The 26,948-nt window shown below is 46.5% G+C and overlaps 1 protein-coding gene across 2 annotated transcripts in view; it reads right to left on the minus strand.

The window, feature by feature from the left end:
* ABRAXAS1 (abraxas 1, BRCA1 A complex subunit) overlaps positions 1–26,948 on the minus strand; it is a 58,962-nt gene that overhangs the window by 12,818 nt on the left and 19,196 nt on the right. The window contains exons 1-2 of one of the 2 annotated variants that reach the window (XM_088445027.1): positions 25,288–25,705; positions 24,405–24,495 (exon numbers count right to left, since the gene is read on the minus strand). In XM_088445027.1, the coding sequence (XP_088301153.1) occupies positions 24,405–24,495; positions 25,288–25,374 (178 nt within the window). In that variant the 5' untranslated portion in view covers positions 25,375–25,705. Of the gene's footprint in view, positions 1–24,404; positions 24,496–25,287; positions 25,706–26,948 lie in introns of those variants that run through there. The other variant, XM_088445028.1, reaches the window with a different exon arrangement.

A 26,948-nucleotide genomic window follows, 5' to 3' on the forward strand; every position in this document is an offset into this window, starting at 1 on the left:
TATATATATATATATATATACATACATACACACTCATACAAACACACTACCGTTCAAAAGTTTGGGGTCACTTAGAAATTTCCATATTTTTGAAAGAAAAGCACTGTTTTTTTCAATGAAGATAACATTAATCAGAAATACACTCTATACATTGTTAATGTGGTAAATGACTATACTAGCTGCAAAAGTCTGATTTTTAAAGGTATATCTACATAGGTGTATAGCGGCCCATTTCCAGCAACCATCACTCCAGTGTTCTAATGGTACATTGTGTTTGCTAACCGCGTTAGAAGACTAATGGATGATTAGGAAACCCTTGAAAACTCTTGTGCAATTATGTTAGCACAGATGAAAACGGTTTTGCTCGTTAGAGAAGCTATAAAACTGGCCTTCCATTGAGCTAGTTGAGTATCTTGAGCCTCACATTTGTGGGTTCGATTATACTCTCCAAATGGCCAGAAAAAAAGAGAACTTTCATGTGAAACTTGACAGTCTATTCTTGTTCTTAGAAATGATGGCTATTCCATGCGAGAAATTGCCAAGAAACTGAAAATTTCTTACAACGGTGTGTATTACTCCCTTCAGAGAAGAGCACAAACAGGCTCTAACCAGAGTAGAAGGAGAAGTGGGAGGCCCCGCTGCACAACTGTGCAAGAAGACAAGTACATTAGAGTCTTTAGTTTGAGAATAGATGCCTCACAAGTCCTCAACTGGCAGCTTCATTAAATGGTACCCGCAAAACGCCAATGTCAACGTCTACAGTGAAGAGGTGACTCCGGGATGCTGGCCTTCTAGGTAGAGTTGCAACGAAAAAGCCATATCTGAGACTGGCCAATAAAAGGAAAAGATTAATATGGGCAAAAGAACACAGACATTGGACAGAGGAAGATTGGAAAAAAGTGTTATGGACAGACGAATCGAAGTTTGAGGTGTTTGGATCACACAGAAGATTTGTGAGACGCAGAAGTGAAAAGATGCTGGAAGAGTGCCTGACGCCATCTGTCAAGCATGGTGGAGGTAATGTGATGGTCTGGGGCTGCTTTGGTGCTGGTAAAGTGGGAGATTTGTACAAGGTAAAAGGGATTTTGAATAAGGAAGGCTATCACTCCATTTTGCAACGCAATGCCATACCCTGTGGACAGCGCTTGATTGGAGCCAATTTCCACCTCCAACAGGACAATGAATCAAATCACACCTCCAAATTATGCAAGAACTATTTAGGGAAGAAGCAGGCAGCTGGTATTCTGTCTGTAATGGAGTGGCCAGCGCAGTCACCAGATCTCAACCCCATTAAGCTGTTGTGGGAGCAGCTTGACCGTATGGTACGCAAGAAGTGCCCATCAAGCCAATCCAACTTGTGGGAGGTGCTTCAGAAAGCGTGGGGTGAAATTTCTTCAAATTACTTCAACAAATTAACAGCAAGAATGTGAACCCACATAACAGGACAAGTATTGTATGCACAAAATTAACAACAGAGGGAGGGAGTGATGGGAGATGTGTGATTGACCGGGACGCGTGTTACACAGTGGGGGACTGGGAAGAGGGGTATTGGGAAAAAAAAAACAATAGTAAATTGGTGAAATAATAATAATAATCCTGGTAATAAAGAGATCATATGAGTATGATCTCTGTTGTGGCAGAGTTTGTACTTGTCCTTTAAGTTCTTGATATACGATCGTGGGTATTGTCTGAAAGTATCCCAAAAAGCCAGTTTACCCGCATCAGAAGGAACTGTACATCTATAGACAATTTCAGTAAACAATCAGAAACGCTCAAAAAGCAATTCTTGGAAAAGAAATACAAGGAGGAGCTCATAGAGACAGCCTATGAAGAGGTCCTAGTATACTTTATAACAGAATACAATACGGATTCAAAAAACATAAAAAAAAAATCCTAAATATACATTGGGATATACTGTTGAAAGATGAAACACTTAAAAATATTCTTCCATTAAGACCATCCATAGTATTCAAAAAAGCCCCTGATATCAAAAAGCCACTGGTACATAACCATATCAAACCAAAGAACTGTCAACAAACATCAATTACTACTTCACGCAAAAACAAAGGAAATGTAAAAATTGTCTCACCATGGGAAAGAAAATAACCAAACCCATAACAACATTCTCCTCCAATATTACACAGATAACCTACCAGATACAACAATTCATGAAATGCGATACAAAAGGCATCATCTATTTAGTAGAATGCCCCTGCTGAAAACAGTACGTAGGTAAGACAATTGGACAATTACACCAAAGAATTGGAGAACATAAGAGAAATATCATCAGCGGCTTTGAGATTATTATTATTATTATTATCATCGTTTATTTATATGGCGCCACAAGTGTTCCACAGTGCCTTACAAAGTACATAAACAAATAGATTGATTTACAGTGACTTACAGACAGTACAATACATTACAGGACATGGATAATATACATTGTGACATTCACGACCATAACACCCACATAAGCAACAATGCAAAGCAACCAAGTGTTAGGTGCCCTGGTAGAGAGTAAGAAGTAGATGAAGGTAGAGTAAGGAGAAGCACAAGAGGGTAGAGGGCCCTGCTCATAGGAGCTTACATTCTGCACAGCGTCTCTCAACACTTAAAAAACAACATGCAGGCTCATACTAGATCATGCAAAACGTTATCCTCTTCAGTGTATAAAGAGATGTTTCTAAACGTGATTCATAGAACCTACCTTTCCCCTCATAGAAGATTTTTAATAGGAGTATCGGCCACTCACAATTGTTTTAAGTGTGGTGCGTCACATGCAGACCTATATCACTGCCTTTGGCTTTGTCCATTAGTTCGTAGGTTTTGGATACAAGTGCGTAATTTCTCAACTGAACATTTAGTTAATTATCTGCCCTTAGCCCCTGAATGGGCGCTTTTTGGTATGTCTCCAAGAGTTCAAGATATCTCCAGAGGTGGTAGAAAATTACTACTTGCAATTAGTGTGGCAGCCCGTAAGTCTATCTTACAAATTTGGATTAACCCTGAATCACCATCTTTGTCACTGTTTAAAGCTAAACTCTTATCTATTCCGGATGGAATGGTTGGGAGTGATGATGGAAAGTGACAGGAAAGTGGGACAATTTTTTGGTGTTTGGGAGAGTTATATTACAACGTTATCTAGTGCTGTTAGAGCTCAACTTCACGGTTCATTATCTAATACTGTTTGGTATATGACACGTATGGCAGAGGGTGATCCACCTATTGTCCTCCAATTTTTCAGCCATTGATATGAGGTGAAGTGGGGGGGGGGGGGGGATGGTGGGGTAGTGAGCGAGCATAATTCTCTCTCTCTTTTTTTTTTTTTAATGTGTTTCTGCTTGTTTTATTTGATTACATTTTGAGGTGATGATGTTATTTATTTGTTATGTCTACTATATGCATCCCTAACGATAAGATTGCATTCATCTATGTGACTAATTTGTCTTGCAATATTTATATTATATGGTAATTTGCTATGGATGAAGACTTTATTGCAATATTTGGATGTTCTTGAAATATGTGTATAATTGTCATCTCAATATCATATGCAGAGGAAAAACAAAACAATACTGCGCTATGCACTGGTATATTGAATAGTATGAATTATATGTCTATAATAGGTTTGCTGTCTGTTAATAAACAGGAGGCCTTGTGAATAAGATAAATGTTTTTAATCAACACAATATAATTCACATATATACCAAAATATATATTACTCTGGATGATATACACGGAGCCATCCATCTGTTCCGGGAGCGCTGCTAGCCGCACACGGCATTCATCATACAGATCCATCTGATCTCCCGCTGCATGGCAAGTCGGTCTCACTCAGCCGCGACTTCATAGTGAGCGAACAAGTCAGGGCGGAGGGCAGTGTGGATCCAGCCACCTATGGTACATTACCTGCTCCTGGTCACTGCTTGCTGGATCACGCTCACCGCCTTACAGACATTTGGTCTCCTATTGTACGGCAGCTGACAATACCTACCCGCGGCCACACAACAAATAGATAAGCCGGGACAGCTACTAGTGCGGACACGGCCATCCAGATGTAGAGGTAACACCTTCTCCACCTTTCCACTGTATATTCTCCCATTCCACTGCACTTCACTCTGGGACGCCAGTAGTGATTGTTACACAGTGGCGGAACTCAGCTGTTCTGACTATTTTTTACCAAGATACACTTGCTACTTTCTAGCCACATTGTTACGATAGTGGCTTCTTCCAGAGTGGTATGCTGTGATACCTCAGTTTAATGATACTTTTTTGCATCTAGCAATTTATTACAGCCCATAAGTTATATATTGATCTATTTATTTGTTTTAATGTATTTATAGGATCCATTTTTTCATGTGCACATGATTGTAATTTTGGTATATATGTGAATTATATTGTGTTGATTAAAAACATTTATCTTATTCACAAGGCCTCCTGTTTATTAACAGACAGCAAACCTATTATAGACATATAATTCATATTATTCAATATACCAGTGCATAGCGCAGTATTGTTTTATTTTTCCTCTGCATATTGCTATAGAGACTATTGTCTCTGGCTTACTGACCATAACCTTAATACTTGCAGCTGGCACTGATTGTTATATCCATTTTTGCAATTAGCGCCGGGATTTTGCAGTTCTTTACTGCTAAACAGTTTTATCTCAATATCATATGTATTTTGATATTATGATTCTTATTTTTTGTTGCATCATTTATTGCTTCAAAAATAAAGATGGAAAAAAAAATCCAACATCATCATCAAGATCCAAGTAAACTGATATTCAAAGCAATTGAAAAAAATAGAACCCAACTGGAGAGGGGGAGACCATAACACAAAATAAACAAAGCAGAAATAAAATGGATAATGGCATTAGGTACTTTAAGACCAGGTGGTCTAAATATAGATCAGGAAATCCAAAATATACTTTAAGTACACCCTTAAAATACACCTTAAATACATCTATTTATCTCACGACAAAACAAATAATTCTATTAGTCTAACAAGTCAATTATCCTAGTTCAAATAAACCACAGTTAGACACATACCCTTAAAAATAGAAAGGGTCAAAGAATCACTACAACATACATGGTTACATCATTTATGCAACACTCAGAAAATAAGGAGTTAATATACAGAACAGTAAAACATCAAACTCATTACATGAATAATTAATGATCTTGTATCTTGACACAGTCTATATCAAAAAGAATGATTCATTGAAATGGTTCATACATCGATCTACTTACTAGCACTAATATATTCATCCTAATTTCCCTTATTCCTACTGTGTTATCCCTACCACTCACCCTTAATGTGGAACCACACATACCAATTAACCCAATTAAACCCTCCCATAGCTAATAAAATTAGAAAATGGAAACAATTAGAAACCAGACTACTTAGAGGAGACAGTGACAGCAGCAGACCACACACCTTGAAAAAGGCTTTACAAAGCCGAAACGCGTTGGTACATAGTACACGGACATTTCATCACCAGGATTAAAACAACCCCTAACCCACGAAGCCAGACACACGGAGGACGAGGGTGCATGGAGGCGGCACAGGACTGGCAAGCTGAAGCAATCCGCGATCGCAGCAAATAACCAGGAGCCGCCGCAGTCCCGAGACACCACCCGCGACCCGAGTGCACGGACATAGTACCGGAAGACTGTGCCACAATAACATCGGTACAGCACCAGCAAGTGGCCACCTGGAAGACACTGACACACAGAGACCATCATCCCGCCCGGCAAGGAAGGGTAAGTGCCAACGGGCCCAGGCAGCCCGACATCATTCAAAACTGCAGCACCGCTGAACATTAGGGAGCTCCCCACCAGACAATACCCACGATCGTATATCAAGAACTTACAGGACAAGTACAAACTCTGCCACAGCAGAGATCATACTCATATGAGCTCTTCATTACCAGGATTATTATTATTTTTTTCACCAATTTACTATTGGTTTTTTTCCCCCCCAATACCCCTCTTCCCATTCCCCCACTGTGTAACACGCCGTCCCTGTCAATCACATATCTCCCATCACTTATCCTGTTATGTGGGTTCACATCAAAAGATCATCAGCCGGCCAGCAATAAAAACACGCACTTGACCACCACGTGCCTACAACTATTGCAAGGTGCATCTAATTTTAATATTCTTGTTATAACCTATATTTTAATAAACTAAATACTGTACGAACAAACACTGCTTACAAGTAGTTATTTTGCATATAGACATACATCATAAGGTTGAGCGCAGAGGTACAACAATATCTCCATCAACACTTTATACCGAGCTTGGTTACCTCACATACCTGCAGCTGCTCCCGCCGCAAGAGAACCAGGTCTTTGAGTGCTTGGACACACAAAACACTCTAACAGCTAGAATGCCAAAGGCCTGCAATGCTGTAATTGCTGCAAAAGGAGCATTCTTTGACGAAAGCAAAGTTTGAAGGACAAAATTATTATTTCAAATAAAAATCAATATTTCTAACCTTGCCAATGTCTTGACTATATGTTCTATTCATTTTGCAACTCATTTGATAAATAAAAGTCAGTTTTCATGTAAAACATGAATTGTCTGGGTGACCCTAAACTTTTGAACGGTAGTGTATATATGTGTAATTGACGTAATTTAGTGAGATGTGACACAGACATACCGTGATCTATAAGAAACATGAGAAAGTCATAGCAAGTGTTTAAGTGTTCGCCATTAGCATCCAGGCCCGCTTGAACGTGTCGCGACATGTTATGGAAGGTTTTAACCAACATATTGGGAGCCACAGTCTCAATTTCCCGCTGAATATTTTCTCTCAATGGTATGAGAGTCGGTGGCTTGTTGTGGTACACTTTCCCTTTTAACATGCCCCATAGGAAGAAATCCAGTGGTGTAAAGTCAGGTGATTTTGGTGGCCAAAGTCCCTTGAAATGACACGATCATCAAGGAATGAATCAATTTCAACCATGTTGGTGTGACAGGTGGCACCATCCTGCTGAAAGTAACCAGTACTAATTTCCTCGCTGGCAGTTGGTGTGCTCCCCTATTTGAATTTTGGACTGCGCCTGCTGACTAGGGTGGTGAACTGCTGGCCTTCACTTCGCGCATACTTGAACAGCTGGCCTGGATGCTAATGGCGAACACTTGCTATGCCTTCCTCATGGTTCTCATAGACCAAGGTATGTCTGTGTCAAATTTCACCAAATTACGTCAATTACTTTAAAAGTTATAAGTAAAACTTTGGGGCCAATAGCGAGTGAAACACCCTGTACAATATATACATATATTGCACACCTCGAACGCAAACAGTTATGTATGCATGCATATAGAAATACATAGAGATATATATATATATATATCTATCTCAAGATCGATTTTGCAGGAAAGTCCAACTATATATTAAGCACTAACCAGGCAGCTTATCTTGACTCATGTAGAAGCAGTATACAAGTCAATCCAGTAGATGGCGCACCAAGACAAATACTACATATCATGGGTGTAGATAACGGGTCTAGGTCATCTGAAGAAACAAAAAGGAGGAGTGGAGTCCAGTGGCAGAGAGCCCTAGGACAAGGTGTAGAGTGTAGCTGGTGTGAAAGAGAAGTAGGTGATGAGAACAGGAGGGAGGAGAGCCCTGCTCCTGGAGCTTACAGTCTAAAGGGAAGAGGGAGACAAACAGAGGACATAAGGAACGAGCCAGTGTAAGGGGAGCTAAGGGCTGGAAGCAGGAGTGAGAGAATTGTAGAGTGCTAGAGGGTGAGGTAGACTACGTGGTTAGCGTTCCCGCTAGGCTGTTTTAGCGGGGCGCTGCGCCTGCCCTATTTCTAAAGGGCAAAAAGCACCCTATCCTTCGGCGCCCCACTGAAACAACCTGCGAGTGTCGTCCTTACCCGCAGGTCGCAGTGTCCCGCAGGTGGGGAAAACTGTGGTGTTGCGGTTACCGCCGGTGAATAGATGCCGGGAGCATGCGCCCAGCATCCATTAACACTGACAGCAGCGCTTGGGGGCAGCCCGACAAGTCATTAAGTGCTAGGCATGCCCCCAAGAGTGACGAAAAGGGGATGCGTCTTAAAGACACACACCCCTTTTCCTTGACCACGCATCTTTTGGGGGCGCCCTGCCCGGCGCCGGACCTTGAGGGGACACTACGTGGTGATATGGTTAAGTGGTGGATACATATGCTTTTATGAACAGGTAGGTTTTAAGCACCCATTTGAAGCAATGCAGGATAGTCTGATGAAACATTGGGAGATATTTTGCTATCCACCATAGGAAAAAAGTAAGGGCAACTTTGTTTTTACACACAGACTGCTTGGTTGGGGTGAGCTGACCATGGGAAGTAGTAATCTGAACTGGGTTATCCCAAGTGTATGACAACATTACAATCCTCCTCTATTTCTCACTCTGGAGTCTATTTACTAAGCCTTGGATGGAGATGAAGTGAACGGAGATAAAGTATCAGGCAATCAGCTCCTAACTGCAGTGTCACAGGATGTGTTTGAAAAATGACAGGAGCTGGTTGGCTGGTACTTTTATTTTTTAAGGCATCATAGATGCCTTTACAGTCATTAATGTGACAGCTAAGCCTAAGGATGTGTGAAGTGGTGGAGTGAGAAAAAAAAAAATTGCTTTGCTACAGCATTTAAGTTGGAATGAATCGGTGATAGATTGGTGAGGGGAATGCCAGATAGCAGGAAATTGCTGTGGTCAGAGTGGCAAAGAGTTTTGTTAGTATATTGGGTAGGAAAAGGGAGTATTTTGGCAATATTTCTAATGTGGAGACGACAGCACTCAGCACTTTTTAAACTTGGCCAATGTAATAGAGTCAAAGAACATGAAAACACGCATGTTTTTAGACTAAAAAAACTCACACAATTTAAACTCTCATCCAGATGTTTTCCCATTTTGAATATAAAACTCGACCAATGTGAGCGTTTACTGCTAAACTCTCACATTTTCAAAACTCTCACCCTATTACATGTGGGAGAAAGATGTGTTGCTGGCTCACCCAGGCAATCACATGGACTCCTAGAACCGTGCTACAGAGGTACAGAGAGCTTCACCTATAACATCTGTCTTTGTCCCTTGGAGATCAATATTCTCACTGGTACTAGGATGCCGCCAGGACTTAAACTCAAGGCAGTAGGAGTTTATGTTAATAACCAGGTGACTGCAGGGGGTAAGGCTGCAGTAGGCATTATTTGCAGGCTGGACAGTCAAATGAAACTGGACTGGTGTAGAAGGAGAATAGCAGCAAAACAGATGACAGGAACCAGAGCATGGTAGGTAGCGAAAGCCAGGTTAAACCCTCCCTGCCTTTTATTAGAACCAGGGGCCAATCAGGTGGCCTCATGAGAGAGAAGCCCCCAAATACCAACTGTCTGCAGCTGTATGTAGTAGAGCAGCCAGAGAGGCATACTGGCTGCTTAGTAACAGCTGGGACCATCAGACAGTGTGGCTGCTCCGGAAGCGGCTGCTATGGCAACAGCTGGGACCAGGATCCCCTGTCGTCGAGTGAGTCGGCATCCTGGTCGCCTAGCAACTGCTAAAGAGTGTGAGAGCTGCATAACAACCAGTTAGGTTTACCTTTTCAGCTCATTAGCATCAGGAGATGCTCCTTTGGTGAGTTCACCCTCATCTGTCTTTTTTCTGTTCATTTGGTTAGAGCATTTTGCTCCATACAATCATCTGTCTATTTTAGGGAACCATACTATTATTAGTTCCAGAAGTCTTTTTTTTTTTGTTACAATATATTTCGCTTTCGTTTGGGCTGGGGGACACTGGACCATGGGTTGTAGGTGGGAAGGCGTGATTTGGCACTAGCACTGAAATCTATAACTCCTCCCCTCTGCAACCCCTGACTTCAGTGTAAGTTTAGTGCCTGTAGAGAGAGGCACATTGTTTCAGCTGCTCTGCAGTTTTGGTTTAGCTTAGGGATATTTTCCTTTATTTGTAATGTTATGTTTATTTTTTGCTATAAGTACTGTGCGCTGCTTATAGCAGCACACGGCTGGAGTGTAAAGTGGCGGTGAAAGCCGCATCTAAAAGGGGGGATGGCGCTGAGCGCTTTCCCCATTCCACACACTCCGGTCTCTGTAGAGACAGTCTGGGCCTGGGGATAGCGCGCTGCTGTTACCTGGTAGAGGTGCAAGCAGTCAGCGTGGTCCGGGATGGCGGTGCCATCTTGCCGGGTTTCTTGTCGGCGGCTCCTGTGGGGAGAGCGCCGACTACAAACCGACCGCAGGTGGCACCTACAGCAACACCACACTGGACAAGCTGGTCTTGGAAGCTTTGCAGTGTTGGGCCAGATTAGTGCTTGGATGGAAAACCACCTGGGATACCAGGTGCTGTAGGTAAATGCGGGTCAGTCCAAGCGCTTTCCCCACTGAGGGGAGTAACACTTGAAAGAAGGAGCAGTGAGGCTTGCTTCAGTATGACGGGGGGGAGGAGCCACGGCTGCTGGTTGCCCCCGCTCTCCAGTGGCAAAATGCAGGCTCCCAGGAAGTCTGATCACAGCTTTTTAAAGGACACAAGCCTGAACAGCATGGAGGGAGGACAGAGCAAGCTCCTTTCCCTCTGCAGCATACAGCGAAGTAGTTTTCAGTATTACTGTAATCTGTTCTTGCGCCTGCTTGGAGCGTTTGCATATTCATTGCCACTTGTTATATTTTAAAAAAAGTTGTTTTTTTGTTGTTGATTTCCGGGCTGACTGCTGCAGCAGGGCATTGCAGGAAGGGGGGTGCTCTAATGATGGACAAAAAGCCCACTAAGGGCCAGAACTCCTCTATGGCTATATTTTTTACATGTGCCCAGTGTCAGGCTAAATTGCCATGTGGACAACTGGATGCAAGGGCTTTATGTATGGACTGTCAGCTGGGGCCCACATGTGCGCAGCCAGCTGGGGGAGCCACTCCGCTTACGGAGAATCTGGCATGGGCTCAGGCTATGAGCCGTTCACTCTCTGACCTGGTGACGTTGCTCCACCGTAGAGAGGAATTGTCCCAAGCAGCGCCAGCGCCTGTTTTGCCCTCACCGCCTGCTGTTACCAGAGTCCTGATCCTCCTTGGGTCCGTACCATGGAGCGGAGCACTCGGCGGTAGGGGTCGAGATAGTAGCGGCCTTTATGGAATGCTTCTTTGAGGAGTCTAAACTACGCATAAGCGTCCTCATCCATCCAGTGTCTTGTTGGAGTCAGATCCCGAGGGGGAGGAAGAAGAGGAGGAGGGGAAATCCAAGGAGGAGGTTCTGCCCGACGAGGGAGGTTCAGACTCTGCACCAAGTCAGGGCGTAGAGGACCTTATTATGGCAGTGCGACAGTCTTTCGACTGTCTGGACCTTGACGCCTCAGCTAGGGCGGAAGGGCCGTTTAAGCGGAGGTGTAAGAGGGTCGTTTGTTTCCCAGTGTCTCAGGATCTTTCAGATCTGGTAGAGGAAGCCTGGAAGACCCCAGATAAAAAGTATGCTACTCCTCGTAAATTTGCAGCCCTTTATCCCTTTCCACAGGCGCAGGTCGCTAAGTGGGAGCTGCCTCCAAGAGTGGATATGGCTGTGGCTCCTTTAGCAAAGCCAACGGCTCTGCCGGTCCAAGGGGCGGCCTCCTTTAAGGATCCGCTGGACCAAAAATTGGAGGGATGCCTTAGGAGTATTTTTATGGGCGCCGAAGTGGTTATTCGCCCATTATTGGCATCTGCATGGGTTTCTCGAGGCATGGAGAAGTGGGCTGACAAATTAGTGGCAGGCCTTGCCGGTGACTCATCCAAAGAGGACTTACTGGTACTGGTGGAACAAATACGTGTGGCTGCAGACTGTGTGTGAGGCCGTACAAGATGGAGCACATATTTCCTCTAGAGTCTCAGCCACGGCAGTCGCGGCATGCAGAGCACTCTTGCTTTGTGCCTGGGAGGTGTAAGCCGAATCTAAACACGCTTTAGAGTTTCTGCCTTTTTGTGTTGGCATCCTGTTCGGTTCTGAGCTTGATACTATTATATCGCAGGCGACAAGTGGAAATATCACTTTTCTGCCTGTGGTGCCCCAGAAGCTAAAGGGCTCACGTTTCAGAGTCTTCCGTTGTTCCTTTCGAGGAAGGGGAACGATTAGAAGTCAGGGGGCCCGAGGACACTCTTTTCCCAGTAGGGGGTCTGCCCCCCGGTATAGATTCACCGGCACATTCAGGCACCCGGTTGCTAGGGCATCTGAGAAGCCGTGTACCCGACAGGATCTCAGTCCATCCGGTCGCAGGGAAGGTAGGGGGCCGTCTCCTTTTCCGAGACAGGTGGGTAGCTTTGGGAGTAGATGCCTGGGTAAGGGGCATTGTCTCCCGAGGTTATGTGATAGACCTAAGGGGGCAGCCGCCACAACGTTTCTTCGCTACAGTATTACCCAGGGAGCTGGAGAAGAGACGGGCCTTAAACCAGGCTATCAGTTCCCTCTGTGCAGGAGGGGTTATAGTTCCTGTTCCACAGTCTCAACAGGAGCAGGGGTTTTACTCCAACTTGTTTCTAGTCCAGAAACCCAACAACACTTATCGGCCGATTTTGAATCTACGAGCTTTGAATGCCAGCCTGTGGGTGGATCAGTTTCACATGGAGTCGCTCCGATCAATGATCAAGGGGATGTCGGCAAACGAGTTTCTGGCGTCTATGAACATCAGAGATGCATATCTCCACATACCGATTTGGGCAGGGCATCAGTCTCTACTCAGGTTCATGGTCGGAAGAGCCCATTACCAGTTCCAGGCTCTGCCATTCGGTTTGGCTACAGCTCCGCGAGTCTTCACAAAGATCATGGCAGCAATGGCAAGCTTACTGCATTCCGAGGGAATAACGGGGATTCCCTATTTGGACGATTTGCTAGTAAAGGCGGATTCTGCTGCCCAAATTCAGCTCCACCTGGATCACACGGTGCAGGTGTTACAGCATCAAGGGGGGATACTGAATCTCGAGAAAAGTCACCTTAGGCCGTACCAACGTCTGACGTTTTTGGGGGTGATCTTCGATACAGCACTGGAAAGGGTTTTCTTGCCCGAGCCCGGGTTCTTCAGGACTAAGTCAGGAAAGTGCTGTCTGCCCCTCGGCCATCCGTTTGGCTGGGCTTGTGGTTACTAGGCACGATGGTCTCTACCTTCGAGACCATCCAGTACGGCCGCTTCCATTCAAGGATTCTCCAGTGGGAGTTTCTCTGTAATTGGAAGGGCCACTCAGATGACCTTTCTTCTCAGTTGCTGGTTCTGTCAGCAGCACTCGTCAGTCACTTCGCTGGTGGCTGATTACCGATCACCTACTCCAGGGTCGGTCCCTGGTGACTCCCAACTAGATTATTGTCACCACAGACGAAAGTCTCAGAGGTTGAGGAGTGGTGACGGAGAACCTCTGTCTCCAGGGGACCTGGTCGTCATCAGAGATAGGTTTCCCAATAAATATGCTGGAGCTCCGCGCCATTTATCGGGCACTGTGCGGGGCTCAGGTCCTCCTGGCGGGCCGACCAATCAGACAACGCCACAGCAGTGGCATATGTAAACCAACAGGTCGGAACCAAAAGCGCACTTACCATGGCAAATGCATGTCTCATTCTCTCTCGGGCAGAGACGTTCCTCCCGGCAATTTCAGCAGTCTTCATATCGGGGGTGGAGAATTGGACTACGTTCCTGCCAGGGGAGTGGTCTCTCCACCCTGTGGTTTTCCAGCAGCTCGTCCAGAGATGGGGGCTGCCGTAGGGGGACCTGATGGCGTCTAGCCACAATTGCAAGTTACCTCGATTTTGTGCAAGGTCCAGAGATCCTTTGGTATTTGCAGTAGATGCCATGACAGTTCCCTGGAACTTCCGTTTGGCCTACATTTTTCCTCCAATTACCATGTTACCAAGAGTACTCCGTCTAGTAAGGGAGCAGCATGTTTCAGTCATCCTAGTGGCTCCAAACTGGCCGCGCCGGTCATGGTTCCCCACGGTTCTCAGGCTAGCCGCAGGGCCGGGTTGGAGTCTGCCTCTGTGTCCAGATCTTCTGCTATAGGGGACACTCTGTCACGAGGGCCTACCTCAGTTGGCTTTAATGGCTTGGTTGTTGAGACTGGCCCCTTCAGTCATCAGGACCATGCTCCGGTTTGGAAAACCTATATTTTATGGTTTGAGCAGCGGGGAGTACATACTGCCCAGTTCCGCCTGCCAAGGTTTTTAGCATTTCTGCAGGGCAGTCTGGAGGCCGGCATACGGCTTCGATCTTTGAAGGCACAGATTTTGGCTCTTTCCATTTACTTTCAGCAGCGTCTGGCTCTCCTTCCAGAGGTACAGACTTTTTTACAGGGGGTCTTGCGAATACAGCCTCCGGTTCAACCACCAGAAGAGCCATGGGATATGCCCCTGGTTCTGTCTGCTCTTAAGCAGGCTCCGTTTGAACCTTTGGAATCCGTGGACCTTCGGTTCATAACGTGGAAAGTGGTTTTTCTGATGGCCATTGCCTCGGCGGGTCTCTGAGTTGGGGGCCTTGTCCTGCAAACCACCTTTTCTTGTTTTCCATGACGATAGGGCTGTGCTCAGGACGGTTCCTTCTTTTCAACCGAAAATGGTTTCATCTTTCCACTTAAACCAGGAGATTGTTTTTCCTGTTTTCACATCTTCAGAGTCCTCAGGGGACCAGGACGATCTATCACTGTTGGATGTTGTCCGGGCCCGACGCAGTTATTTAGACAGAACTTCTCTATGCACCCACAAACGGGGCTGGCCAACCCCAAGGCAGACAATTGCAAAGTGGCCCCGCTCAGTGATTTCAAGGGCTTACTCAGAGGCGGGGCGCCCAGCACCAGCTAGGGTGTAAGCTCATTCCACTAGGGCCGTGGCGGCCCCCTGGGCGGCGTGTCACGGGGCCTCGGCTGAACAGGTTTGTCGCGCAGCTACCTGGTCTTCTGTCCACACGTTTGTGCGGTTCTACAGGTTTCATGTTTTTGCCTCCGGGGATGCCCATTTTAGGCGTACAGTTCTCCAGTCGGGCAATCTGAGCATTCTCTTCCATGGGGGCGGCTTTTGAACATCCCATGGTCCAGTGTCCCCCAGCCCAGACGAAAGAGAAAATAGGATTTTTGGCTACTTACCGATGAATCCTTTTCTCTGAGTCAGGCTGGGGGACACTGCGTTTCCTCCCTCACGCGCAGTGGTATTGAGTATGAGTTATGATTTTGGGTCGTACTGACTGTCAATTTCATTTTTCGGAGTGACAGTGTCACTCAGTATTCTCCTTACCAGGCACTTTTGAAGTTGTACTGAAGTCAGGAGTTGCAGAGGGGAGGAGTTATAGATTTCAGTGTTAGTGCCAAATCCACGCCTTCCCACCTACAACCCAGTGTCCCCCAACCTGACGCAGAGAAAAGGATTCAACGGTAAGTACCCAAAAATCATATTTTTATCATATCCAAGACTCTAAAATAATATGAGATATGGTAAGAACTTACCTTTGTTATCTCTATTTCTACGAAGTCCATAGGGTTCCACAGGACACCTTGGGGTATAGGTGTGACGTCAGTCATCGGGCACCATAGAGTTAAGCTTTCAGCCTCCCAGGATGCACTAGGGTCCCCCTCCTATACCCCGCCCCCGAGCCAAGGCATCTCAGTTTTGTACCAAGCCATAGGCCGGAGGAGGAGAAGGAAGAAAGAGAAAAAAAGATCTGGATACAAACAAGAATCACATTCTCACCAGAGGGAGACGGAAAAACCAGTGACCAGAGCAAAGCCCATCTGCAGCACAGGTGCGACAGGGCGGGAGTCCTGTGGAACCCTATGGACTTCGTAGAAATAGAGATAACAAGGGTAAGTTCTTACCATATCTCATATTTTCTACTTCAGGGTCCATAGGGTATCCACAGGATACCTTGGGGATGTCCCAAAGCAGTATCCTTTAAGGGTGGGGACGCTCCTGTGCTGAAAGGAGAATCCGCCGCCCGAAGGAAGCATCCTGAGAGGCGAAGGTGTCAAACCTGTAATACCTCACGAAGGTATGGACAGAGGACCACGTAGCAGCCTTGCAGATCTGGACTGCAGAGGCACCACGTCGAGCTGCCCACGAAGGACTCACAGACCTAGTGGAATGAGCCTTCACAGAAGGAGGAACCGGCAGGCCTTCATGAAGATAAGCTTCAGAAATAGCCATACGGATCCAGGCTGGCAAAGTTTGCTTTGAAGCAGGCCAACCCTTTTTACGGTAGCCATAGAGGTCTAACAAGGCGTCCGACTTCCTAAACGAAGAAGTGCGGTAAACATAAGTCATCAAGGCCCGCACGACATCCAAAGTGGCCTCACCCACTGAAAGGCCAGGTGAGTTAAAGGCCGGAACAACTATTTCCTCGTTAACATGAAACTGGGAAACAACTTTGGGAAGAAATTCAGGACGAGTGCGTAACACTGCCCTGTTCCCATGAAAAATCAAGAAAGGGGGTCTACAAGAAAGAGCCCCTAAATCAGAAACACGTCTGGCCGAAGCTATGGCCAGAAGGAAAACAGTCTTAGCTGTTAGCCATTTAAGATCCACTGAGCCCAGTGGTTCAAACGGCGGTCCTTGGAGAGCCTTCAGGACCACAGTCAAGTCCCAAGGCGCAACAGGTGGAACAAAAGGCGGCTGAATTCGCAGAACGCCCTGCATAAAGGTGCGCACATCAGGGATTGTAGCAATCCTACGGTGAAACCAGACAGACAGGGCCGAAACCTGTACCTTCAAAGAAGCAAGGCGAAGCCCATGCTCTAGTCCCGCTTGTAGGAAGGCGAGTATCCGAGACAGACGAAGCTCCCGCGGTGCATAACCTTTCGGTCGACACCACTGGAAGAACGTATGCCACACGCGATGGTATATCCTCGCGGAAGACGGTTTCCGACCTCTTAACATGGTACGCACTACAGAGCTGGAAAAACCCCTGGACCTTAACATGGCTGTCTCAACAGCCACGCCGTCAAAGACAGCCGAGTCAGGTCCGGCAACCGCAGAGGACTGTCCACAGACAGACCCTGAAGGTCTGAGAACCAGTGCCGTCTGGGCCACGTGGGAGCTATCAACAGGAGCGTCCCTCCTTCCTGTTTGAAGTTCCGGATTACCCGTGGAAGAAGGGAAACCGGAGGAAACAGGTAAGCGAACCGGAACGTCCACAGGACGGACAGAGCATCCACCAGAGACGCCTTTTCGTCTCTTGTGCGAGACCCGTACACCGGCAACTTGTTGTTGTGCCGGGACGCCATGAGGTCGATCTCTGGAAGACCCCACTTGTCCACCAGCAGTTGAAAAACGTCCGTGTGCAGGGACCATTCCCCTGGATGAACGTCCTGGCGACTGAGAAAGTCCGCCTCCCAATTTAGCACTCCCGGGATGAAGACAGCTGATATAGCCAGAAGATTGCGCTCCGCCCATACCAGGATCCGAGACACCTCTACGAGAGCCGCCCGACTTCGGGTTCCTCCTTGCCGGTTTATGTAGGCCACGGTGGTAGCGTTGTCCGACTGGACCTGCACTGGGCGACCCTGGAGAACCCGATGTGCCTGCTGGAGAGCATTGAAAACCGCTCGGAGTTCCAAGATGTTTATTGGAAGCTCTGCTTATGTTGAAGTCCACCTGCCCTGGAACAAGTGTGGACCCGAAACTGCTCCCCAGCCCCGAAGACTGGCGTCCGTTGTCAACAGGACCCAATTCGGTACCCAGAACGGACGTCCCTTGTTGAGATGGGTCGTCTGCAACCACCAGGCAAGGGACAGGCGAACCTCCGGGGTGAACACTATCGTCTGGGATTTTAGAGACTGAGGCAGTCCGTTCCATTTGGACAGGATCAGGGGCTGCAGAGGTCTGGAGTGAAACTGGGCATATTCCACCATGTCGAACACCGACACCATGGAGCCCAGTAACCTCATTGCCGAGTGTAGAGACACCCGGCCGCTGTGCAGACAACTGCGCACCCTCGACTGTAAGGCAGAGATCTTTTCCCCAGTCACAAAGATCCTTTGCTGTCCCGAGTCCAATAAGGCTCCGAGGTGCAGAATCCGCTGAGACGGGATTAGAGTGGACTTCTGCCAGTTTATTAACCAGCCGTGCCGTTGCAGTAGCGCAATGGTCAGGACCAAGTGGCGCAGAAGGAGCTCCGGAGATCCTGCCATTAATAGAAGGTCGTCCAAGTACGGCAACATGCGGACCCCCTGCAGCCGCAGGGAAGCCGCCATGACCACCATCACCTTGGTGAAAACCCGTGGTGCTGTCGCCAGGCCAAAAGGTAACGCCCGGAACTGAAAGTGGTCGCTGCGGATTGCAAACCTCAGGAACCGCTGATGGCGCAAAAGAATAGGGACATGCAGGTAAGCGTCCTGTATGTCCAATGACACCATGTAGTCCCCAGGTTCCAGCGACCAGAATGATGGACCGTAGGGTCTCCATCCAAAACTTCGGCACCCGCAAAGACTTGTTGAGAGCCTTGAGGTTGAAAATCGGACGATACGACCCATTGGGTTTCTGCGCCAAAAAGAGATTGGAATAGAAACCCTGGCCCCTCTGGGAGAATGGAACAGGCACTATAACTCCAGCCTGGAGCATAGTGTGCAAGACCTTCCGCAGCTCCGTGTCCTTGTTCCGGTCTGATGGTAGACCTGTGCCGGAAGGAGAGGGCATACCCGTGGGAGACCACCTCGAGAACCCAAGTGTCTGTCGTGGTGACCGACCAACACCGGGCAAACTGCAGCAGGCGGCCTCCCACTTTGGGATCCCCCAAAGGGTGGCCCGGACCGTCAGGCCGCAGGCTTGTCATCTGGCTTAGGGCCCAGACATCTGGTACTCCAGGCCTGCTTCCGGGGCTTGGACGATTTCTTGGGGCCAGCCTGTCGGGGAAAAGACTGTGGTTTGGGCCTGCCCTGAGCCCTATAAGACCGAAAGGACGATGGTCCTGAACCAAAAGGGACAGCGGCCGACGGGAGACATGCCGATTTGGCTGCCGCCAGTGTGGCTACAATCTTGTCCAGATCTGGACCGAAGAGAACTTCTCCATTAAAGGGCAACGCCTCCAAACCCTTTTTGGAATCAGCGTCCGCCTTCCAGGATCGCAACCACAAGGTGCGACGAGCAGCCACCGCTGCTGAAGAAATTTGAGACGCCAGGGTACTAATGTCTAAGGCCGCCTCGTTGATATAAGTGGCCGAATCACAGAGATTACCAATCAACTCCGCCTGCTCAGCCGGACAGTCGGAATCGAAGGACGCCTCCAACGTATCCGCCCAGCGCTCCATAGCTCTGGCAACCCAGCAAATGGCCATAGCCGGCCGTGCTGCCCCCCACGCAAGGGAATAAGCGGACTTCAGGCAGATCTCCACCTTGCGGTCCGTAGCATCCTTAAGGGAGGACATGGATGGCATTGGTAATGTGGCACTACGGACAAGACGTGTCACATGAGAATCCACCTGTGGAGGGGATTCCCACTTAGCAAAATAATTATCCGCGAACGGATAAGCCACCGCCAGACGCCTCTGCGGCTGGTATCGCTTGCCAGGCTGTTTCCACGCCTCCTCTAAATGGTCCACCAACTGACCCGAAAGAGGAAAGACTGTGGCGTCACCCTTCACATCCTTAAAAAAGGCATACTTGGATTTAGCCGCTGGGGGAACTTCGTCCTCAATCACCAAGGCTGTGCGGACTGCCCGAATAAGTCCAGGAATATATACCTTGGACTTAGCGTCAGCGTCCTTAGTACGGAGAGGTTCCTGATCTGAAAGATCCAGAATCTCCCCATCATCAGACGTCCCTTCGTCATCCTCATAAGGAGCCGACAGAGACGCCACCGGCCGTTTGTGTGGCCGCATCACAGACTTCCCTTGCAACACATCCGACAAGTGCTGTACAGAACTCGTCAGGGAGTTAACCCACGCCGGCTCCTGAGAAACCGGGAGAGGGGAAATAGGGAGACTGCGGGGTACCACCAACTGTCTTGGGAAACCCTGCATGGGTGACGACACCACTGATTGCTGGGACAAACCCATCTGCGTAAACGTGGGCTGCGGAGCTAACTGGTACACTAAGGTTGTAAGCGCCTGAGCGAAACAAGCCCAGGGCGGCTCCTGTACCGGTACTGTAACCGTAATAGGCCGCGCCAACGACAAACACTGCCGGCATAGACCCTCCGCGCTACCCTCCCCCTCCGCTAAAGGTACTTTACACGTAGTACACTGCAGCCGGAGAGGAAAGTCACTTTCAGACATGATGGTAGAAAGTATGTGACCCCTCTCACCAATTATTTAAAATGGTGAGAGACCACCCTGCAGCACCGCACCGCAAGGGCTTTAGCAGAAAGAACAGGGACAGTAATAAAGCTGACAGTCAGAAAGGAAAGTACAGGCAGCAGCAATAGCACAGTCACATACAATGCAAAGAAACTCAATTCCTGCACTAACAGCGCTGATAAATCAACAGTCTGGTAGGACACAGCGCTGCATACACAGACCTGACCACAGTGGAGGAGAGGTATGCGGGGGGACCCAGACCACTATGCCTCCGTCCAGACTTCCAGCAGCGTTCACCATGCGTTCTGAAGATGGCCACCGAGGAGCAGAGAGGAGGCTGGCCTGGGGGAGGAGCGCTGCCACAGGGCCAGTCGGCGTGTTGCAGAGAGGGCTGTGTGCAGCGGGGGAGGCGCCGGCTGTGAGACAGGGAAGGCGCGCTCCCCTGGCATGCATTTAACCCCTGGGACGCCGCAGCGCTACCACTCTGCCGCGGTCCTGCTGTCCCAGGGGGGTAGTGGAAGAGCAGGTTAGTACCTGGCTCCACGCTGCAGCCAGTCCCCAGAGAGCCCCCTGCCTGGGGACTTCTGGACCATGTATCAGCGGGGACCCACCGCGGGACCCCGCTGCTTACCTTGCTGCCCCCCTTGAGTCCGGCCATGGTCCTAAACATCTGGGGTCACCGCTAGCTGTGACCCCAGATGCTTACCAGCATCCCCGGATCGGTACCGGCGTTCTGGTACTGGCGGGGGTGTAGGGAAGACAGCATGGACGTCAAAACTGACTGTCCATGCTGTACTTCCAGATGTGCAGCCACAGCTGCAAAACGAAAACTTCAGGGGCTCTTCATGGCCCCCCTCTAACAGGTGCCTCCGACTCCGGCCGGGCACCGAACTAAACTGAGATGCCTTGGCTCGGGGGCGAGGTATAGGAGAGGGACCCTAGTGCATCCTGGGAGGCTGAAAACTTAACTCTATGGTGCCCGATGACTGACGTCACACCTATACCCCAAGGTATCCTGTGGATACCCTATGGACCCTGAAGTAGAAAAAAATAGAAATTGTAGTAAAATGGTTAAACTGCTTTTAGATTATTATGCCCGCAATGCCCTGCTGCTATGGAGAGTATTTTTTTCTGAATCTATGGAATACTAAAAGGTACAAACCGAAGAAATATCAGTGAGGTCGCTTATCTAGAGGAAGTCTTTCCATAATTCCTTTCAATATTCATAAGGAAAAAAGAATTAGTATAACACTTGTACCTGGACCGCAATGAATTTCACAGGATCTTTCAATAACCTTGAGAACTATGCTGTTTTTTTTAGTATGTGGGGCGAGGGTACTCTTTCACACATTGTGCCATTGTCCTGCCCCTTTTAGCAAATGATGACACAAATGTTCTCAACAAATTTGGGTTCAACTGTCACTTCCCAAGTCTGAACAGTTTCTTTTGTGACTGATGCCTAAGCTCCTCATGTATATTTCCCAGGTTCATGGTGCCTTAAACTATCTGCACTCCCACTCTCTGAAAACTTCACCAAATGTATATACAGGTTGAGTCTCCCATATCCAAAATGCTTGGGACCAGGGGTATTTTGGATATCGGAATATTCCATATTTTGCAAAAAATAATGAAATATCTTGGGAATGGGACCCAAATCTAAACACAGAATGCATTTATGTTTTATATAAACCTTATACACACAGCCTGAAGGTCATTTTATACTATATTTTTTTGTATGTACATCAAAAAGTTTGTGTACGTACATGAAATTCATTTATGTTTCATATACACCTTATACACAGAGCCTGAAGGTTATTTTATAGTATATTTTTAATAATTTGTGCTTTAAACAAAGTTTGTGTTCATTGAACCAGAAAGCAAAAGGTTTCACTTTCTCAGTCATGCTAAAAATATTCTGTATTTCGGAATATTTGGATATGGGAGACTGTATACATATACACTACTTGATTAAGAGTATATATTTGCCCTATTGTGGAAACAATATATCACGTTGCTTTTGGCAACTGTAATTTGATACTACATTAGGGATACTGGGGTTAAGTTTAGGCTGTGTGGAGAGAGGGGTAGGGTTAGGATACTTACCGACAGGTGTTGGTATCCTAACCCTTTCGGGATTCTGACCACCAGGATCCCAAACGTTAGCATTCTGTACCCAACCCGCACAGAGATATAATATATTATATATATAAAAAACTTGTTTCTACACTTGCGAATATATGTTTGTGGTGGTGCTGATTTATTGTCTTCTCCTTTTTGGGTGTCCTATTTTCCTTTGATGTCACTCTCCTTGCAGGGATAAAAGTAGCCTTCTGAGATATACAAAACTGATCTACATGATGCTTCTTTATGACTGATTGCTCATATTACTGTAATAATTATTTGCTTATCAATGGCACTGTATTATGCTGATATATACTTGAAACATTTCCAAAACAAAAGCTATTTATTGTCTTGAACAATTGTGTCACTTTACTTTTGAGACTGTGTGTGTGTGTGTGTGTGTGTGTGTGTGTGTGTGTGTGTGTGTACAGTGCCTAGCCATAGAGAGAGTAGGTGCAGAGAGAAAAAGTACCTACCAATCAGCTCTTGTAATTTTAAAAGCAAAGTCTGTAAAATAACAGTTAGAAGCTGATTGGTTGGTACTTTCTCTTTCTCCAAGCTTTGATACATCTTCCCTGAAGTCCTAGAGCAAATACATGGTTGGGAATCATGCTTTCACACTTAAGGTGCACATCTACTAGGCAACTTTAATGAGTGTTTGAACAATTACGACATCGTAATCGTTCAATCGCTCATTAATCGTGCACTATGTGGGAAACGACCGGCGATGCGCGCTCCAGCTGGTCGTTTCCGAGATCAATCATTGCCTGAACATGCTGGTCAATCTGCCGATAACGACAGATTGGCCATGTTCAGGGATGAGGGAGGGTGCCCACACTGAACGACATATCGTTCAGGGTAGGCACTACAGGGGATGGGGAACGACTGTACGATAACAATGTTGTAATCGTGCTGTCGTTACCCCATCGCCTAGTGGATGTGCACCTTTACATGAAGTGGTTTTGTAGATCTCTGAGCAGATTACACTTTCAACTCAAATATACTGTGTTCAAATACATAGACACTGACAAAAAATATACTAAAAGCCAAAAAGTTATATTTTGTGCAATAGCTACCACAAAGCCACATAACATTCTTAACCAATGTATTTCATAACCTCAAAATACTGACCAAAGACTCATTGGCCTGATGACGGAAAACAAGTGTGGCCCAAAAGGAACTATTATGCCCAACAATATGATTGATAAAACTGCTATTGGCAAATGTGATCAGAAGATTACTAATGATCATTGCTAACAGCATGATGTATAGCCAACTTCTGCTTTCTCTAACCGAGGATCCAAACAGCCAGATCTTGACTAACTAGAAATTTTCACTGTATAGAACACTGCACGAGCCTCTTGGAAACACTGTATGGTCAAAATTCTTAAGGAGATCACTATTTTCTTGTAGTTTTCATGTATCTTATCATACTGGTCCTCATGCTGCCAGCTTGGAATACAGGATAAAATTGGCATTATGGCAAGTACTTTATAAACAGTGACACATATCTAAGTTGACATCTTTTCTATGGGGAAGCACTTTATATAAAAGCAACATTAGCTTTCAACAGTGGTTTGCAACTCTATTATCCGGCTTCATATTCTCACTGCTTCGGTCAATTTTATTTCATGTACTGATAACACCACAATCACTTCACTGGTAGAGGATTGTGCCAAATTTGCAAATCAAAAGGCTTTAAACATTTTTCCACCTTTTTTGCCTAACTTTGGTTTTGCCAGAAATAATAGTTCTGTTTTATTTTCACAATGTCCAAGCAAAATGTATATTTTGAGAACACAGTCAGCTTTATTTTAGTACCATAGTCAAAACTTTTTTCAATTTGTGCCAATTATATGAAGTAAAAAGAGGGGGGGAAATATGTTTTGATTCCTCGCTAAGCTATATTCACAAACTGATTATTTTAGGATGTGACTTCTAATGTCTACTTTTACGACGGAACCTCATGTACTTACTAGTAGTGTAGGTTACATGGCTCATGTACTTCTAAGTAAAAGAACATACAAATAATAAATGTTACCTCCCACTCTCATGAACATACCGATTGTATAAACTACTTGAATGTCACTCATCTGAGAATCAGTGATGCTATCCTTTGCTTCCCCTTTCACATCTCCAAGAAGAAATCCTTCCTTTGCATCCAAAAAAAAGATGAGAAAATACAATTTAATACAAATAAGTATCTTCTCTCTGTACATATCATTAGCTTAGATCAATAAACCTTTAAAGTGCACTGCTAGTAACCCTGCTGTCAGATCCCATATCTATATAGTACTGTAGATGTATTCATTTACAAAAAGGGACATGTGGAAAGTACATTGGGGCAATTCGTTGAAACCTACAGCCATCTACATAATTCTGGGTAAACGATGTGTACCGAGCACGATGGCGTTCGCGGTGAGGCCCAGCAGGGGTGCCAGCATTGGCAAGTGCATATACACTTGCCGATGCCAGCAGCGACGGAGGGGACCATGCTGCATTCGGCAGCATGGCCCCGCTGACAATATAGCCCGTCGGACCTGCTGCAGTGCGCATCGTCAGCGACATAGTGGGTACACGCTGGCCAATTTGTCCGATATGTCATCCGATGTCATCTAGAGTGTACCTGGCTTTAGAGGCAACTGATATTTTACAATTACATGTCCCAGGATGCACTGCAGGCTTATAGTTGACAAGGCAGACTGGGAATTATAGTTCCCCAAGAGCTCTTCTGAATAGTTGTAAAACTCTTAGCTCTCTGATCTACAGCAAGGCCGCTGCTAACTGCAGATAACAGTATAGAGAGAGCTTGTTATTATGATCATACTTTGGTTAAGCCCTGACATTGTGCCTGTAACTACTACTAAAGTGCAGCCTCTAGCTCTCATCATCAGCCAGTGTCGCGGCACTAGCACCCTGCCTGCCACACTTCATACTGTACTCACCGAGTCTGAGCCGGAGTTAACATGGTGGAAAGTGAGGGCGCCAAAAACAAATCCAGACATGAGCGCCCTGGTGCTCTCCCCCTCCATGCTGTGTGCAAGCAGCAGCACACATACACACTGGTCACAGGAAGACGGCACCCACACGGGAAAGTAATTTGCTGTTGTGAGGTCCCTCTCCTTGCAGGGACACAGGCGCTATACGCGGTGCAATAACGCAAGGACACTGTTCAGTTATATCTTGTATAAAACACAATGGAGCAGGGGGAGACACCGCGTAAATAACAAAAACACGCATAATAGATATTAGCAACTAAAAGCAGCAACAGGAAGTGTCCGTGTAATTCCCCATACACACACACAGACAGCAGAGAGAGAAGGAGGAGGGCGGGGCAGACAGGCATCTGTACGACTGTGCATGACACATACAGAGACCTCTGCTGGGCAAAAGCTACACTTTGGTAGAGTGAACTAGGTGTGTGCCCTGCCAATCATTCATTGAAAATCATTTTTACACACCGTATGTACTTTAGCATAGTCATCAAATCTTACCACCCACTCTGCTGACCATACCTCATTTATCCACTCAGTCCCAGGTTTTGTAGATGTGTCCCTGGCCTGAAATTTTTGTTGTACCTGAGAATGCTGGACCTGCTTCTGTGCAGGAGCATATGAGGCCACTTTTCTGCACAGCCGCTTACACTTCCTTATGTCAATGCCAGAATTCGCCCCTGTATGCCGAAGTACATATTGTCCACTGTTTTTACGTCTGCAACCGTCATCATTAGTAACGGGACTTGCACCCATCCCACGTTTGGTGCAAAAGATTTGTCAGAAACAGGTGTCTCGTCTGCGTTCGCACACTTCAAACGGGCACAGAAGTCAGCATACATGCCCAAGACACTGACATGACATGCCAATGAGATGGATCTCAGTTCCCTGCATCGACATGTTCACCACCCAGAAAAGCCCATTTTACTGAAAGAGTGTCCTGTCAACAGATGGATCAATACTTGTAGACTCCATCCTAGTGCATATGCCTGATCTTCTGCATGCACAGTTGCCATTTCTTTTTATGGCGCATTCGCAGTATGCAGATATCCGCAAGACCTGTCCACATTTCCACTTGCTACCGATCCAAAATCAGGCCTGCTATATAGGGGTATATTTACTAATGTGTGGGTTTTTAAAAGTGGAGATATTGCCCATAGCAACCAATCAGATTCAACTTAACATTTATCTAGCATCTTATAGAAGATAATAGCTACAATCTGATTAGTTGCTATGAGCAACATCTCCACTTCTAAAAACTTGCACACAGAAATACAGTCTATTTCCACCCTTTCTTATAAATTATTCATTTTACTGTCTTAATATGGACACAAGTACATTCTAGATAGGGACTCTATATCCTATACTGTTTATAGTTTGGACAGGATGAAACTTTCATATACATTAACTGCCATATACATCAACTACCATAATGCATGTGACCTTTAGAGCTAAGCTCAACCGCATACTGTAGCTGCTCGTGACATCACAATTACTGGTGACATCACACATCTACTTGTACAGCTGCTGAAACCCCTGAAGTCTTGTTTTCAGAAACTCCAAACTGCGCAGTCACATCTTGTGATACTGCAAGTTTTTTTATACTATAAAAG

This window comes from Taudactylus pleione, unplaced genomic scaffold (assembly GCF_031769625.1).
Source record: "Taudactylus pleione unplaced genomic scaffold, aTauple2 ptg000376l, whole genome shotgun sequence".
Taxonomy (NCBI): domain Eukaryota; kingdom Metazoa; phylum Chordata; class Amphibia; order Anura; family Myobatrachidae; genus Taudactylus; species Taudactylus pleione.